The sequence below is a fragment of the Gracilinanus agilis genome, chromosome 3 (genome assembly GCF_016433145.1).
Source record: "Gracilinanus agilis isolate LMUSP501 chromosome 3, AgileGrace, whole genome shotgun sequence".
In the NCBI taxonomy this organism is placed as follows: domain Eukaryota; kingdom Metazoa; phylum Chordata; class Mammalia; order Didelphimorphia; family Didelphidae; genus Gracilinanus; species Gracilinanus agilis.
In genome coordinates, this window is record NC_058132.1 from 45,352,159 (window position 1) to 45,368,440 (window position 16,282).

General features: G+C 41.2%; 1 protein-coding gene across 1 annotated transcript in view; it reads left to right on the plus strand.

Moving 5' to 3' along the window:
* KIF1B (kinesin family member 1B) overlaps positions 1-14,391 on the plus strand; it is a 184,349-nt gene extending 169,958 nt beyond the window's left edge. Inside the window, exons 43-49 of the mRNA XM_044667723.1 lie at positions 2,005-2,244; positions 2,638-2,709; positions 7,734-7,855; positions 9,443-9,592; positions 11,117-11,309; positions 13,527-13,645; positions 14,199-14,391. Coding sequence (XP_044523658.1) covers positions 2,005-2,244; positions 2,638-2,709; positions 7,734-7,855; positions 9,443-9,592; positions 11,117-11,309; positions 13,527-13,645; positions 14,199-14,241 — 939 coding nt within the window. The 3' untranslated portion in view covers positions 14,242-14,391. The remainder of the gene's footprint in view (positions 1-2,004; positions 2,245-2,637; positions 2,710-7,733; positions 7,856-9,442; positions 9,593-11,116; positions 11,310-13,526; positions 13,646-14,198) is intronic.
* The last annotated feature ends 1,891 nt before the right edge of the window (positions 14,392-16,282 follow it).

The window sequence follows — 16,282 nt, forward strand, 5'->3', positions numbered from 1 at the left end:
TTGCCTTCTCTCTTAATCTCTTCTACTTCTGTTAAGTCACTTCCATTTTTGTTTTTTGTCATACCCATTTTTGCATGAAACATTCCCTTGATATTTCTAATTTTCTTCTCTCCATCCTGTTGTTTTCTTCTATTTCTTTGTATTTCTCATTTAAGGAAACCTTAATTCTCCTCATCTCCAGAATTCTGCATTCATTTGGGTATATCTTTCCCTTTCACCTTTCAGTTTCCTTCTTTCCTCAACTATTTCTAAATCCTCATCAGACAACCATTTTGTTTTCTTGCTCTTCTTTTTCTTTGGGATGTTTTTTGTTACATCCTCCTATATAGTATTATGAACTTTTGTCCATAGTTCTTCAGCTACTTTGTCTACCATATCTAATCCTTTAAATTTATTCATTTCTTCCACTTCATATGGGATCATCTGATGGTTCCCCCTACTTTCCTTAATTTAAATATAAATTTTGCAATAAAAATCTCAAATCTGATTCACAGTCTGCTCCAGATCTTATTTTACCTGGCTGTATTGAATTTCTCCACCTTTGCCTGTGAAGTAAATTATTAGTCTTTTCTATATTGACCATTTGGTGATATATGAAATCAACTTTTAAGTCATTGAAAAAATGTTTGCTATGACTAGTGAGTTATCTTGATAAAACTTTTATTCTCCGTCCTGCCTCATTTTGTATTCTGAAGCCAAACTTGTCTGTTATGCCCATTATCTTTCTATTTCCTACGTTAGCATTCCAGTCTTCTGTGGTGAATGTGACATCTTTTTTTTGGTTTTATTTCTAGAAGATATTGTAGGTCTTTGTAGCACTGAGCAACTTTGGCCTCTTTGGTATTAGCAGTTGAACTATAGACTTGTATTACTTTGTGTAAAATTAATATATAATAACTCTAAATATTATATTTTATAAGATTTCTTAATAATCATTAGAAGTAAAAGAATAAAAAGGTAATAATATAACAAAATAAAACCACATGCCCAAGCTAATCTACCTGCTCAAAAAGGGCCCGCTCCACCAAAGCCACCACAGGAAGGAAAGAGGGCTAGACACAAAACTCTACCCAATTTATGTTCTTTCTACATCAGCACATAATGACAGGAAGTGAGTGGAGTTCTGGGAATCGTAGTTTTTAGGGTAACAGATTTCAATTTCGCATCGTTGAATGAACTGTCTTGGATTTAAACAAATATCATTGTCATTTTTGACATTATACCCCAGTACTACTTTTCTCACCCTTTTATTGACTAGAAGGGCCGTTCCATTTCTTCTAAGGGATTCTTGCCCACAGTAGTAGATAAAATGATCACCTGAAATAAAGTCACCCATTGCCATTCATTTAAGTTCACTGACACCAAATGTCCATGTATAATTTTTGTCTCCTTTTTAACCACGTCTAGCTGACCTTGGTTGCTAGGTCTTACATTCCAGGTTTCTGGGCAGTACTGACCTTTACAGCATCAGACTTTCCTTTTGTCATGAGACACATCCACAGTTGAGCTTCATTTAGGCTTTGGCCCAGTCACTTCATTCTGTCAGCAACCACTTGTAACTGTCCTCCATTTTCCCCCATTGACGTTTTGGACACCATCTGATTTGAGGGGCTCATCTTCTGATATTATATCTTTTATCATTTTAATACTGTCCAGGGGGTTTCTTGGCAAAGACACCTGAATGGTTTGCCCTTTCCTTCTCCAGTGGATCACCTTTTGTCAGAACTCTGTACTATGACCTGTCCATTTTGGGTAACCCTGTATGGCATAGCTCATAGTTGCATTGAGGCAGCAAGCTCTTCCACCACAACGAGGCAGTGATCCAGGAAGAGAAATCATGAATAGTCTTTCATTTCTTTTTGGTTGCTTTATGTACACTCTATCCAAATTGGCAGCCAGTCTCAAGTTTTAGATCAGAAAAAGCTATACAGTGCTTGGTATATCACCCCTTTCTGCCCATCTTTCTGTGTTCCTAGTCATTGACATTTGTGTGGATGTTTTTAGGTAGAGAAGACTCGTCACTTCCTACTGCTCCGTGAGAAGCTTGGTGATAGCATCCCCAAGTCCCTGAGTGATTCACTGTCTCCCAGCCTCAGCAGTGGGACCCTCAGCACCTCCACCAGCATCTCTTCTCAAATCTCCACCACCACCTTGGAGAGCGCAGTCACACCAAGTGAGAGCAGTGGGTATGACTCAGCTGACATCGAGAGTCTGGTAGATCGGGAGAAGGAGCTGGCTACCAAGGTACAGGCACATCCTCTTAGACCTTTCCCAGTCAGACTAATGCACTGTCATTATGGGGACCAGGGAGGAGTGCTGTCTCACAGGAGGCCCCCTTTTTACTCACAGTATCTGGTTTGGTGGCTTCTACCTCCTCACATTTTCCTCATCAGATAATCTTATTCTAAAGCTTGTGAGTCTTTAGGCTGTTTTATTTGAAGGGGGGGGGGGAGAAAGAGTGAGAGAGTGAGTTGGGGCAGGGATTGCTGAGTTATTTCCCTTCCTATAATGTTAATAAATTTCTAACTGATCATTCTGGCTACTTAGAAGTTCTTCTATGGGTTTTAATTATACTTTGATTGTTTCTTGTTATGCATCTGGGCATCTTCTGAGTTTTGTTTTTTTTCTCTTCTCCAGTGCCTGCAACTTCTCACCCATACTTTCAACCGAGAATTTAACCAAGTGCACAATAGCATCAGTGACTGTAAGGTGAGCAAATTGTCTAACCCTTAGTCATCATAGTAATACACTCATAACTTTTTCTCCAGCTCACCTTACTCTGTTCCATTACTATCTCTGGTGCCTTGAATTGAGCCTGTCTCTGGTGCATGCATATCAGTATTTGTAGGGTTAAGTGAGATCAGTTCCCATATTTTTAGGCTTGGAGCTTTGATTTCTAACCCCACAATAAGGACATCATTGAAGGACATGGAAAAACATGTTCTCAACCCCCTTAGTGGAGGGAAGTGTTTATCAGCCTTTGTCAAAAAGGAGAAAAACCTTATTTGTTTCAATGAAGCACCTCTTATACAGTGGTGTTAGGTGGGAGAGATACAGAGATGAAAATGAAACAGTCCCTGCCCTCAAAGAGGTTTCAACATCCCACTGGGGTAGGGCAGAGCTGGGGGAGGTAGGGTAAGAACATGCTCATAGTTAAGTAATTAAGAAATGTTTTCCGGAGGAAGACAGTACTAACAACTAGCAATCAGTTAAGTTCTCCCCCAGATGTTTCAGAAAAGAGTGATGCCCTCCTCTCCTGCTCCTTCCTCCATATTTAGAGGTTCTTCTCACATACCCTAGTTAAGAGAATAGCAAATTCTGCCCCCATTTTCTTGCTTTCTAGGGGACACAGTATATATACACAGACTATTGGACCTGGAGTTAGAAAGACCTGAGTTCAAATCCTCCCTGGTCTAGCTACTTCACCTCTACCTCAGTTTCCTCAGCTGTAAAATGGAGATTAAAAATAGCACCTGCCTCCCAAGATGGTTCAGGATCAAATTAGATATTCATGAAGCACTTAGTGCAATGCCCGCCACAGTATTTAATAAATGTTATTTCTTTACTTCCTACTTCGCTGATTGCTTCTATTTCTTACAGATCTAATATATTTCACTAGAGAACTTTTCTGTTTTTAACCAATACCAAATAGTTTGGATCAGAGCGTATGTGGAAGGTAGTAAGGTATAAGAAGTCTGGAAAGGTAGGAAGGAGCTTTAAATGTCAGAAAACTTTGCCTGCACTCCCAAAGGTAGCAGGGAGCCCTGGAGTATCTCAAGTAGGCAGGTGAGTTGGGCACACCTACACTTTGTTTTTTTTACATTACAAACATTTCCAGATTACTCCCAGTCTATGAGAACTCTCTTTTGATAAAGTAACATAATTGGAGAAGGTAAATAGTCCAGTGGATAGAGAATCAGACCTGGAGACAGGAGGTCCTGGGTTCATATATGGCCTGAGATACTTCCTCGCTGTGTGACCCTGGGCAAGTCACTTAAGACCCTTGCCTAGTCCTTGCTGCTCTTCTGCCTTGGAACTAATACTTAGTATCAATTCTAAGACACAAGGTGGGGGTTAAAAATAAATATAAAAAATAAATAAATTGACTAAGCAAAATTAACAATAATAGTAGCCACTGTTTACATAGCACTTACTTTGTGCCAGGCATGTGTGCTAAGTACTTTACAATTATTATCTCATTTGATACACAACACAGAGACCTTGGAAAGTGTGTGTGATATTCCTCATCTGCGGCACCGCCCCCAACCTCTCTTATTTTCTAGTGTTCATTTAATTTAACAGAAATCTGTTTTCTTTTTTCCTACCCTACTCCATTAAAAAAAAAAAAAGAAAAAGAAAAAATGTTATTAAAGATGCATATTCAAGCAAAACATATTTCCTCATTATTTGTATTCAAAAATATCTGTGTTTGGGCAGCTGGGTAGCTCAGTGGATTGAGAGCCAGGCCTAGAGACGGGAGGTCCTAGGTTCAAATCTGGCCTCAGACACTTCCCAGCTGTGTGACCCTGGGCAAGTCACTTGACCCCCATTGCCCACCCTTACCACTCTTCCACCAAGGAGCCAAGACACAGAAGTTAAGGGTTTAAAAAAAAAATCTGTGTCTTGGTGTGCAGCCCTAAATGCACGCTCTGTCAGGAAGTGGGAAGCGTGCTCCATTGGTCTTGTAGAAATCTGGACAGTCATATTGAACATAGCTCTTATAACTTTCCAAGTTATCTGCCTTTACAGTGTTATTGGTATCACCTAAATTGGGCTCCTGGTTCTGCTGACTTCATTCACTCAGAAAAATCTTCCTAATTGTTTGCTTCTGACATGTTGACTTAAAGTGTGGCGTGTTCCTGTTCTCCTCACTTCCTCCTGAATCGTTTTAGACAAGTCTTTTCGAGTCTCTGCGAAATCAAATCGTTGCTCATTTCTTATAGCACAGTAGTACTTCATCATCATAGTCTTTTTTTCTAATTATTTTTTTATATTTTTCCAGGGTTACATGGCTCATGTTCTCTTCCTCCCCTTTTCCTTCCCCACTCCCAGAGCTGACAACAATTCCACTGGGTTAAATTATCTTCACCATAGTCTTATACCACAATTTATTCAGCCTGTGATCCCCCCCCAAAAAAATCTCTTTTGGATATAAGACTAGCAATGGGGATAGCTAGGCCATAGGGCCCACACAATTTAGTAACTATTTGGATTTAATTCCAAATTGTCTTCCTAAGTAGGCATGGCCATTCACATGTCTACTGTCAGTGTTGTTCCCATAGCCTTTCCAGCAGTTGTCTTTGTCATCTTCGCCAATCTGGTAAGTGTCCTGAGAGAATATTGGAAGTGCTTTCATTTGTATTTCTCTCTTTAATAGTGATTTGAAACATTTCTTTTAGATGGCAATAGTATAGCCTGGGTTTCTTCCCTTGAGAATTTCCTGTTCATATCCTTCGGAAAACCATTTTGGCAGCTGAATGGAGGATGGATTCGATTTCAGAGAATGTTGAGGGAGCATGGCCAACTAGAAGCCTATTGCCCTAGCCCAGGCCAAAGGTGTTTGGGAGGCAGTGATAAGAGATGTTATAAAGATCGAAGTAGCAGGGTTTGGTAATAAACTGGAAACATGGGATGAATGCAAGAGAGGAGGCACAGATAGAATCTTGCTTCAGACCTCAGGACTCAACTGTTCTTTACCTGTGGCTTCTTCATTTCTGAATCTAATGATCTTTTCTCAGTCTTCATCCTGCTTGAGGTCTTGTTGTGTTTGACAGTGCTGGCAGCCTACTCCTCCTGGACTTTCAACCCTTGGGAGTTTCATAACAATATTTTCTCCTACTTCTGCTCCTACTTATCTGACCTCCCCCTATCAAGCACTTTGCCTAATCCATGAACTCCAGAGTTCCTTTCTCTGATTTTAATCTTTTATCACTCCATTTTTTCCTCTGACTTATGCCCCTAAACACCAGTTTTATTTCTTATCCTCTCCTTCCTTCCCTCCACCCCTCATTTCTTTCACTGATTATCATTCTTGTATAAGCTACCCTCTCCTTAATAGTTGTAAAGTGATTGACACAAGTGCCTGGCTTATTGTAGGTATCATGTAAATGCTTATCCCCTTCACTTCCCTTCCCTCTTCCATATCTCAGCCTTTCAACCTGAATGTCCGGTAGGCATCACAAATGCACTGTGTCCAAAACGGAAATTACTCTTTACTCCAAAATCCACCCCCCCTTTCAAGGAACCACCATCCTTCCAGTGTCTCACATTTGCAACTTTGGTGTCACCCTTGACTTTGTATTCTCCCTCATTCCATATATCTCATCGGTTGACAATTTTTGCCATTTCTGGCTCATAACTTCTCTTACCTCTCTCCACTCACATAGCCTCCCCTTTCATTCAAGCCCTCATCTTGCCTAGATTATTGTAACATATTCCTAACTGGATTCTTTACCTTAAGTCTTTTTCTACTCCAGTCCATTCTCCACCCTGCTACCAAAGTGATTTTCCATAAACACAGATCTGACATCTTGTAAAAATAGAATCTCTTCTGTTTGACTTCTCAAATCTTTCACCATCTGGTCCCAACCTGACTTTCCTGATTTATTGTCTATTATTACCCCTTCAATACTCTGAAATTCAGGCATACGAGGCTTTTCTCTCTTCTCTCTCCCATTTCTATGTTTTTGCACTAGCCACTCTCCCCTGATAACCTCCTTCTTTCCTACTCATAAGATTCGTCTTCAGAACACAGCTCTAGCATTTCTTCTTCTTTAAGCTTCCTAAGGCCCTTTCTCCCTAACTACTGAGTATTCTTCTTAAAACCCTTACTTTCTGTCTTAGTATCAGTTCTAAGACAGAGGAGTGGCAAGGGCTAGGCAACTGGGTTGAAGTGATTTGCCCAGGATTACACAACTAGGAGATGTCCGAGGCCAGATTTGAATCCAGGACCTTCTGTCTCTAGGTCTGGCTCTCTATCCACTCTGCCACCCAGCTTCCCCTAACTACCAAGTGTTAAAATTCCACATATTTATTTGCTTTTATTCTCTCACCTTCTCTCTCTCTCTCTCTCTCTCTCTCTCTCTCTCTCTCTCTCTCTCTCTCTCTCCCTCTCTCTCTCTCTCTGTCCCTACTTCCTCTTCATCAAAAATCTGGCTTGTAGTGGAAATGCATATCGGCCAGGGGAGGGGGGAGGTCGAGGGGTGAAGGGGAAAGTAAGAACATAAATCATGTAACCATGTTAACTTTTCTAAAATATAAATATTAATAAATGTTTTTAAAAAATCATCTGAATGGAAAAAAATCTGGCTTGTTTTATTTTTATTTTGTGCCCAGAAATACCACAATGCCTGGCATATTACAGGTGTTTAATAATTGCTTATTGAATGATTGATTGAATAATTTCTCTTTTTTTCATAACTTGCCAATGCAGAAGCCTTATAAAGGCAAAGTCCTTCCAATTCTGGCATTTGATTTTTTTAAAGGCAACTTTAAATTGTGTGGCGGCTAAGGGGGGCTGGGGGGGCTTAGGGAGAGGGAAAGAACATGAAACATGTAAATATGGGAAAATATTCAAAATAAAAATATATGTATGCATAAAAAAATAAAGGGTATGGAACAAACTTCATTCACCAAAAATAAGTAAATAAATAAAGGCAACTTTAAACTTCTCCTCAGCTTTCCTGATGTTTTACCATATAACCTAATATATCCTATTCTGTTTGTGTTTACAGTTATCTGATATTTCTCCAATTGGGCGAGACCCATCAGTGTCAAGTTTCAGCAGTGCCACCCTCACCCCTTCATCTACCTGCCCTTCTCTGGTAGACTCAAGGTGCAGCTCAGTGGACCAGAAGTAGGTACCCACCTCTACTCAGAGGTGAAGGCTTGGGTGTCAGATGGCAATGGCTGCTTTCTTTCTTCATGAGCTGCTGGATTTCCTTTCTTGCCGCAGATCTTTTGGTTTCCTCCAGTGTACCTTTCTGGTTTTTTGTTTGTTTTTTTTTTGGTCACTTTCCCTTTTTGCTTCTAAATTGCAATCATAAACAAAAACCTGTGCATTGGAAAAAGAAGATACTTTTATCTAAAATTAACTTTGTATGCTGCAAAGAAAATTGTATAGGATAATACTATAAAATGAATAGGGCAGCTAAGAGGCATCATAGATCAGATAGCACACAGAGTGTTAAGCCTAGAGGTAGGAAGACTTGAGTTTATATTTGGCCTCAGACACTTTGTAGCTATGTGACTCTGGGAAAATCACTTCACCCTGTTTACCTGTTTTCTATCAAATGATCTGGAGGAGAAAATGGCAAACCACCCCAATATCTCAACCAAGAAAACCCCAAACAGGATCAGGAAGGTGGACACAACTGAAAAGACAAAAGAGAAACAACAATATAAAGTGATGTCTGTAAGGATTAAATTTTAATGGTTTGGCTAAAATATATGAAGATTACAAATAATAGTGGTGGTTGCCAATTCAAAGTATTATTGCTCAAAATTGAAATGACTTTAATAGCTTTTATTTACAAAAGAGGTGGAAAGAGTGAAATTCCCTTTTACATGTCCCAGTGTCACACTTATTCTAAGTCCACTGGTGCAGTTTGCAAATTATAGAACTAAAAACCATGTCCCCTGTGAGTGAAACATCATGTGCTTTCAGACAAGTTCCTTTTGGTTGGGGTTTACTGGATAAGATGCATGCTGTGTTACTTTTAAATGACTATTTGGGATGTGAAGAGAATGGTTGAGAAAGGGAGGAATCCTTTTAAAGATGGCTGTTTGGGGGGGCAGCTGGGTGGCTCAGTGGATTGAGAGCCAGGCCTAGAGATGGGAGGTCCTAGGTTAAAATCTGGCCTCAGACACTTCTCAGCTGTGTGACCCTGGGCAAGTCACTTGAACCCCATTGCCCAGGAAAAATAATAAACAAATAAATAAATAAATGAAATAAAGATGGCTATTTGGGTCTCTTACTCTAAGTTGTTGGTTTCTGTCATATGCCATTATTAGATTGGGAAATTTCTTTTGTTTTTAGAATTCAAGCTTTGAAATGCATTATTTGCAGTACTTTTTGGTCATGAGGCTTTGCAAAATAAGATGAGGGGATGCTATTAACAGAAATGCTTCAAAGAGTACCAATTAGTAAGCAGATGTCCTATGATAATATGGTGGCACAGTGTCATAGGTCCTTGAATGACCTGGCAATACAGCTTCTGAAAACTTATACTGATTGAATATGAAATTCAGTTGCTCCATAAGACCAAGTTTCTAGCTCTCCAAAATTGTTTAGAGGATCTCCAAATCATAATGTTACTTTAAGGCAGATTTTTTATACAACATAATATATAATAAATTCATAATATTTCCTTCAAATTTTTTATGAAAAGAAATAAGGAGCAACTTTAATTTTACTTCTTGTGTCTTAATTCTTGTTTTAAAGGACCCCAGAAGCTAACTCTCGAGCCTCTAGTCCCTGCCCAGAGTATGAACAGTTCCAGTTGGTCCCAACAGTGGAGACTCCCTTCTTGGCTAGAGCTGGGAAAAATGAATTCCTCAACCTCGTTCCAGATATTGAAGAAATTAGACCTGGGTAAGAAGGATTCATTTTTGGCACAAGGTTACTGGGTATGAGGCTAAATAAATCATCCTGAAGACTTGCCTGCTTGTCCTTTGGCGTAGAGTGGGTGAGACTCAAGCAGGGGTAGCTGTTGCTATGGAAGCTTTCTAGCTGCTGTGAAATTGGGGGGTAGGAGATTAGGAAATACTTCCTTATGAGTGCCTGCCATTAGTTGCTTTATGAGAGGTTTCTAATTAAATTCAACCAAAATGTATTAACCACTACTATACAGAGAACACTATAGTATAATCTGGTTGTGCAAAGAAAGAGCAGAACAGAGCTAAAAAGACACATAGGTAGATTACTCTGTTCTAAGAACAGATCTGTCAAAAGCAACAGGAAAATTCTGAGGGACTTATGAGAAAGAACATCCAGAGAAAGATCCGTGGGAGCAGAAACACAGAAGAAAAACAACTGCTTGACCACATGAGTCGATGGGGATATGATTGGGGATATAGACTTTAAACAATCACCCTAGTGCAATTATCAATAATACGGAAATAGGTCTTGATCAATGACACATGTGAAATCCAGTGGAATTGCGTGTTGGTTATGGGAGGGGCGTGGGAGGAGGAGAGGGAAAGAACATGAATCATGTAACCATGGAAAAATATTCTAAATTAATTAAAAAAAAAAAAAGCAAAGGAACTGACCAAACAGCATAGGCTTGGGAGAGTGAAAGGGAGAACCTGAAAAGAGGGGGATGTTTCTTAGGTGTCAAAGGATTCTTTTTAGATCTACCCAGAAAAAGGTGGGATGAAGATGGGAGGTAGAGGAGACATCTAGATTAGCTGATAGCCACAGTGATGTATGGGGAAGACTTCGAAACAAGAATCTACAGAGAGAGCCTCAATTGCTGAAATAAGAAGGTTAAACTTTGTTCAGTGCGGAAGCACTGAGGGTTTTGGGGTAGACAAGTGACAGGATCAAACCAGTACATTAGAAAGTTCATATGGAGGCCATTGTTAAGAATAATTTAGAGGAGCAGCTGGGTGGCACAATGGATAGAGCACCAGACCTAGAGTAGGAAGGACCTGGGTTCAAATTTGGCCTTGGACACTTCCCATCTGTGTGACCCTGGGCAAGTCACTTAACCCCATTGCCTAACCCTTATACCACTCTTCTGCCTTGGAACCAATACACAGTATTAATTCCAAGATGAAGGTAAAAGTTAAAGAGAAGAGAGACCAGAAACAAGGAGAAAAGTTAGAAGGCTGATTTGGTCTAAGAGTTATGTAATGGTCATTGCATTAGGGTGATTATAAAGAGAGCAAATAGATGTGAAACTGATTATTTGTGGTGAGAATTCTTATCACTGGAGATATAATTAGAAAGGGAAGGCAGTCCCTGCTTTCAAAGAACTTATATTCTACTGGGGAAGAACAAACACAGGGGCGATTTTAGGTATAAGTCATGAGCCATATATATGTGTATGTAACCTTGACTGATGAACATTTCTGTCATGTTAAGAAGTTAATTTTTCTTATTGTCCTTCAGCTCAGTGGTCTCTAAGAAGGGATACCTCCATTTTAAGGAACCATATTCCAGCAATTGGGCTAAACATTTTGTAGTGGTACGACGTCCATATGCTTTCATCTACAACAGTGACAAAGACCCAGTTGAGCGAGGGATCATAAATTTATCTACAGCCCAAGTGGAATACAGTGAGGACCAACAGGCTATGGTGAAGGTCAGTACTACCATGTCCTGTCTACTACAACATAGCAGCAACAGGGTGACCTTATCCTTTGTAGCCAAGGAAATTGTTCTTTGTGCCTGGGTCTGTGGAGCAGACACATTTACACTACTAAAAATGTTGTGGGGGAGATCCACCATGGAATCTAAACACAAGAGTGAGTCTTTATAAACCGAGATCCTCCAGATGGTCCTGTTTGTCATTATACTGACCACATCCAAACCTGGAACAAGGCAAATTTTCCAAAATGAAATCTATAATTATTGAAAAATTTGAGTTGGCTTTTATTACCCACTCAGGAAAAATTAAGAATTCATGTTGTCCGCACCATGTTGTGCAAGTGGATTGACAATTGAGATAAATCCTTTAATTTAGACATCTTGAACAGACATTGCAAATAGAGAGCAAATTGGACCTAGAATAGAACAGGAGAGTGGGTTGGATTGCCTTTGGGAAATTATGAAGTTTTTTTTTGGTGATCCCAAGCTTCTCCCTAAAGAGACTTTAATACCAACAGTCTTTGGGTGATGATAGGTCACTGTAAGTCATGGAATGCTACAGTCTCTGAAGTATTGGATCCAGGCTTTCCTGAAGAGCAATATAGAGAAGAATGTAGTGAGTGTGAGCAGACTGAAACATTGCAAACCAGAAATTAGACTGGGTAGTGTTACAAAAGATGTAATCAAAAGAATGAATGATAAAAAAAAATTGTGGGATGATTATATGGTGAGAGCAATGTAAAAACTGATGGACAGCTCATATATTCCCACTGGTGTGCTCTTTTTATGGAGAAAATTCAAGGAAAACCCCCTCCCACCCCTAAGATATTAAGTGGGCCTTCTGTGAAAACCCCATGGGAAAACATGGATGGGCAGGCATGAAAAGATAAATAAGTGAAAAGCATTCATTAAGCTCTTACTTGTGCTAAGCCCAATGTCAAATACTGGGGAATACAAATATAAAAGCAAAGATATGCCCTGCCTTCAAGAACTTAATTATATTGGGAGAATCAACATGTACAATGGGGCAATTTGGTTTGGAAAGTTGTAGGAGTGGACTCCTCTTCAAGAATCATGACATTATTGATTTGGTCCTGCATGCTTCTTGGTTACGTAACTGGAAGGGGCATTGGGGAGGGGTGAGAGAACACTCGGGGCCAAAATCTGGCAGACAGCCATAATGTAGGGACTGTAATGAAGCATGGTATCTGGGCCTTGAAAGTGTTGGTCTGGGAAAAGTAGTCACCAACAAGACAACCAGAACCTAGTGATGTTCTCCAGACCAGCAAGGTAGGGCTAGGGAGGAGGTGGCCAGAGCACAAGGATGGTCAGTGACGGGAGAGAATTTTGCTGAGATGTGGACCAGGGCCCAGGTAGCAAGGTGAGGGGGGAGGCTGGGGAGGAGTGATCTGAAGCAGAGGAGGTGATCTGGAGACTGATATCATCAGAGGATTTGCCCATGTTGGTGAGATCACCGATCCACTGGAGTGCTGAATGCATGGGGAAGGTGCCAGATGTCCTGCCTTCTAGTAACTTCACTTTAATCAGGGCATGGTTAGAGTATGTGGTAGCACTGCTGTGGACATAGTGCTCCAACCTATCTGCATGGGACCTCTGGCAAGTCTATCAACTCCTCAGCCTCAATCTCTTCATCTGAATAATAAAGATCTGCCTTTTTCTGCCTCACTAGTCTGTTTTGAGGATAGAGAAAACTAGTGGAAGATAGGTGGCTCAGTGGGCAGTGCCAGGCCTGGAGCTGGGAGGACCTGGGTTCAAATATGGCCTCAGATACTTCCTAGCTATGTGACCCTGGGCAAGTCACTTAACTCTCATTGCCCAGCTCTTATAGCTCTTCTGTCTTAAAGTTGATACTAAAGCAGAATGTAATGGCTTAAAAAAAAAATTATGTAAACTAAATAATAGCCAACATGTGTCTATTACCTTGAAGTTTTCAAAGCCCTTTGATCCTCGCAAAGAAGAAAGCACAAATATTATTGCAAGTTCACAGATTGGGAAACTGGAGCTCCAAGAGAAAAGCTTTCTTCCCCACACTCATTCAGTTGGTGTCCAAATTGGTCCTCTGGCAAGATCTTCAGTCTTATTCTAGTCTTGTTTCTATGCTACTCTGCTCTCTCAATGAAAGTACTTGGTAAAAACCCCTGAAAGTCATTAGTCTTCTTATTCACTGTCTCACCTTCTGTGGTTCTCCTAGACATCCAATACCTTCGCTGTGTTCACAAAGCACCGGGGCATCCTTTTGCAAGCTATCAATGATAAAGACATGAATGACTGGTTATATGCCTTTAACCCACTCCTTGCTGGCACAATACGGTAAGAAGGGGTATATTCCTGGCTTCCCTTTCCATCATCTAGCTTTGCACCCCTACCAGCATCAGTATTTGTAAGTGGAAAGTGGTTATTATTCAGTTACTCACCAAATTTGGAATAAAAAGGAGAAAAAAAAGCATCAAATAATCTGAGCCTTGCGTGGAATGAGGCTGAGGTAATACCTTTCATAGCCTATTCTTTATCTTCTTTCATTGGTTCATTCCTGATCTTTAGACTTTCTCCACACATAAGATGGTAGCCACATTTTAGACTTTTTTAGTTTTTCCATTCCAATGTTTGGGTCACAACCACAAGTCTAGGAGTTAGTGTTAGTTGTTCAGCCATGTGTTGGGGCAGTTGCTAAGAAAGCTATTCAGATCTTGGGTAGAAGGAAGTCGTGATCATCTGAGCTCTCTGTTCAGAAGGCTTGGAGACACGACTGATCACTGGGAAAAGAAGTTCCCATCAAGAATAACAGAAGCAGGGATGAGGGGAGCCAAAAAACTACAACCAAATTCACTAATTTTGGGGTATTTTCACTCTGTCTCTCTTCTAGGTCCAAACTGTCTCGCAGACGCACAGGTCCATTGAAATACTAACCAGATGCTGCAGAGCCCCTCCCTCGCCTTCAGACAGAGAAAAAGGGTTACCTCATTCTCTTTGTGCTTCTTGACGGTTTTCTTGTACGTGCTCCTGTGGCTTAACTACTGCTTTGTCCCCATCCAGCGTTTTTTTCTAGCCCTCTTGTTCCCCGGCCCTTCTTGCTCTGTCCTTTTTTCATTTCTCCTATGCTGAGAATACTGCTTGTAGCATGTGGTCAAACATAAGGAAAAATGGAAAAAAGAGGGGATCCAGTGAATCTCCAGTTTATTTTTGTTGGGGGGGGAGGGTGGGGGGAAGCATTCATTTTGGATAATTGGTTAGCTCTTCTGACCACCTTGGTGTCTGTACTGCTCTCTTTGGATATTTTTGTCTGTCTTCAAAAACTCTTCTGACTTTTCTTCCCTTCTCCTGACCTGTGGTATGGTCACTAGTTTTCCCCAGTGACCTCTGACCTGCAGGAGGTGGAAGGGATCCAGCCCCTTTGTGACCTGGAGAAGGGTCACTCTGCAAGAAACCACAGTTAGATTGCTTTCTCTGGTTTTCGTTTTTCTCCCTTTTCCGGCTCTGGTTTATCCTTCAGTTTCTTTCCAGACAAAACGGCTATAATGCAAATTGGACACTTCACTCTTTCTGAGATTTAATTGGAGCTCACCTGGAATGAGAGTCTATAATAGTTTAGTTGAAGATTGGGGGTGTTGGAGAGAAAAGTATTTTGGGAAGGCTTGAAGCAGTGGCTCAAGGTGTCAGCTTGCGTGTCAGTATGATATTGGGGTCCCAACCATAGAGGGTGAAAATAGGTAGGCAAGAGTTCTACCAAGTCATTACTCCCTCTTGATCCTGTGCAGCTGGAAAAGCACAGTCTCTCTGGGCCATATGACTTCTGATTAGAGAGGAGAGTTCATTCACTGGCCTTGGCACTAGTAATGTTACTGGGGTTACCTTTTGGAATCCGTGCATGGCAGTCTGAGAATTAGCCAGAGAGAAGGAAAGTTTCGTTTGTGATAAATAACACTAATATCAATGTTACTGTTATTGATGAGTTCATAATCAACCCAAGAAAACTATTATCGCAAAGAGTTTTAGCTATAGAGAGAGGCCTTGGCTATCACAAGCCCCTATGTTTGGTTCATGGGCTTCATTCAGAAGGAGGAAGAATATTCCCTCTGTACCCATATATACTTCTAGCAGGACCCTGACCTGGGGAGAGAGAGAGAGAGAGAGAGAGAGAGAGTGTGTGAGTGTGAGTGTGAGTGTGTGTGTGTGTGTGTGTGCGCCTTTCTTCCTTAGAGAGTCAGGAGGTCTTGCTAGAACAGAAAAGAAGGAGCTCACTATTGAGAAAGGAGGGGGCTGCTACTAAGCGAGGGCCTCGCGGCCTCCAGGCCGTTTCATTCCGAGGGCCAGTGTGCCACCCTGGTGTCCTGTGTGTTCTTTCGTTGGCCATTGAGTTGTACAGAAATGACAGAAGAGAGCAAAGGCCTTCCTTCAGGTTACCTCAGTTCATTTACTAGACGACTTTGTGCCAGGCTCCACATCCTTCCAAAGCAGCCTCTCGCTCTCACATACCTATGCTCAAAGAGCAGCCACTGAGAGCTCAACCTTGTGGCAGATGGCATCCCCCAACGGGGCACGGATAGATTATCGTCGTCGCAGCCGGGGGAGTCATTGCCATCTGCAAAGAGCTGTTGCTCCATAGGCTGTTCATGACACGGTTAGATCTCCTCCCTTCAGCACCAAGTTCCTCTGCTCTGCTCCAACTGCCCTCCAAGTTAAGAGGATGAACCAGTCTGAGAGCTTGGCACAAGCGGGAAAGGAAGGCAGAGACGGTAACATGTCAGGCCATAGCTCTAGCTTACCTGGAAAGAGATCCGCTAAAACCCTCTATCATGGACTCCTTCTGCTCCCATTTGTTTTATTAGCTGTTTGTGAGACCTTTACTGCACTCTGTGACGAATACCGCAGAGTCCTGGGTGTGCAAACCACACATCGCTCGTGCTGCCCATGGCCTCCGGGGTCAAAGTTCACCTGATTTACCGATGA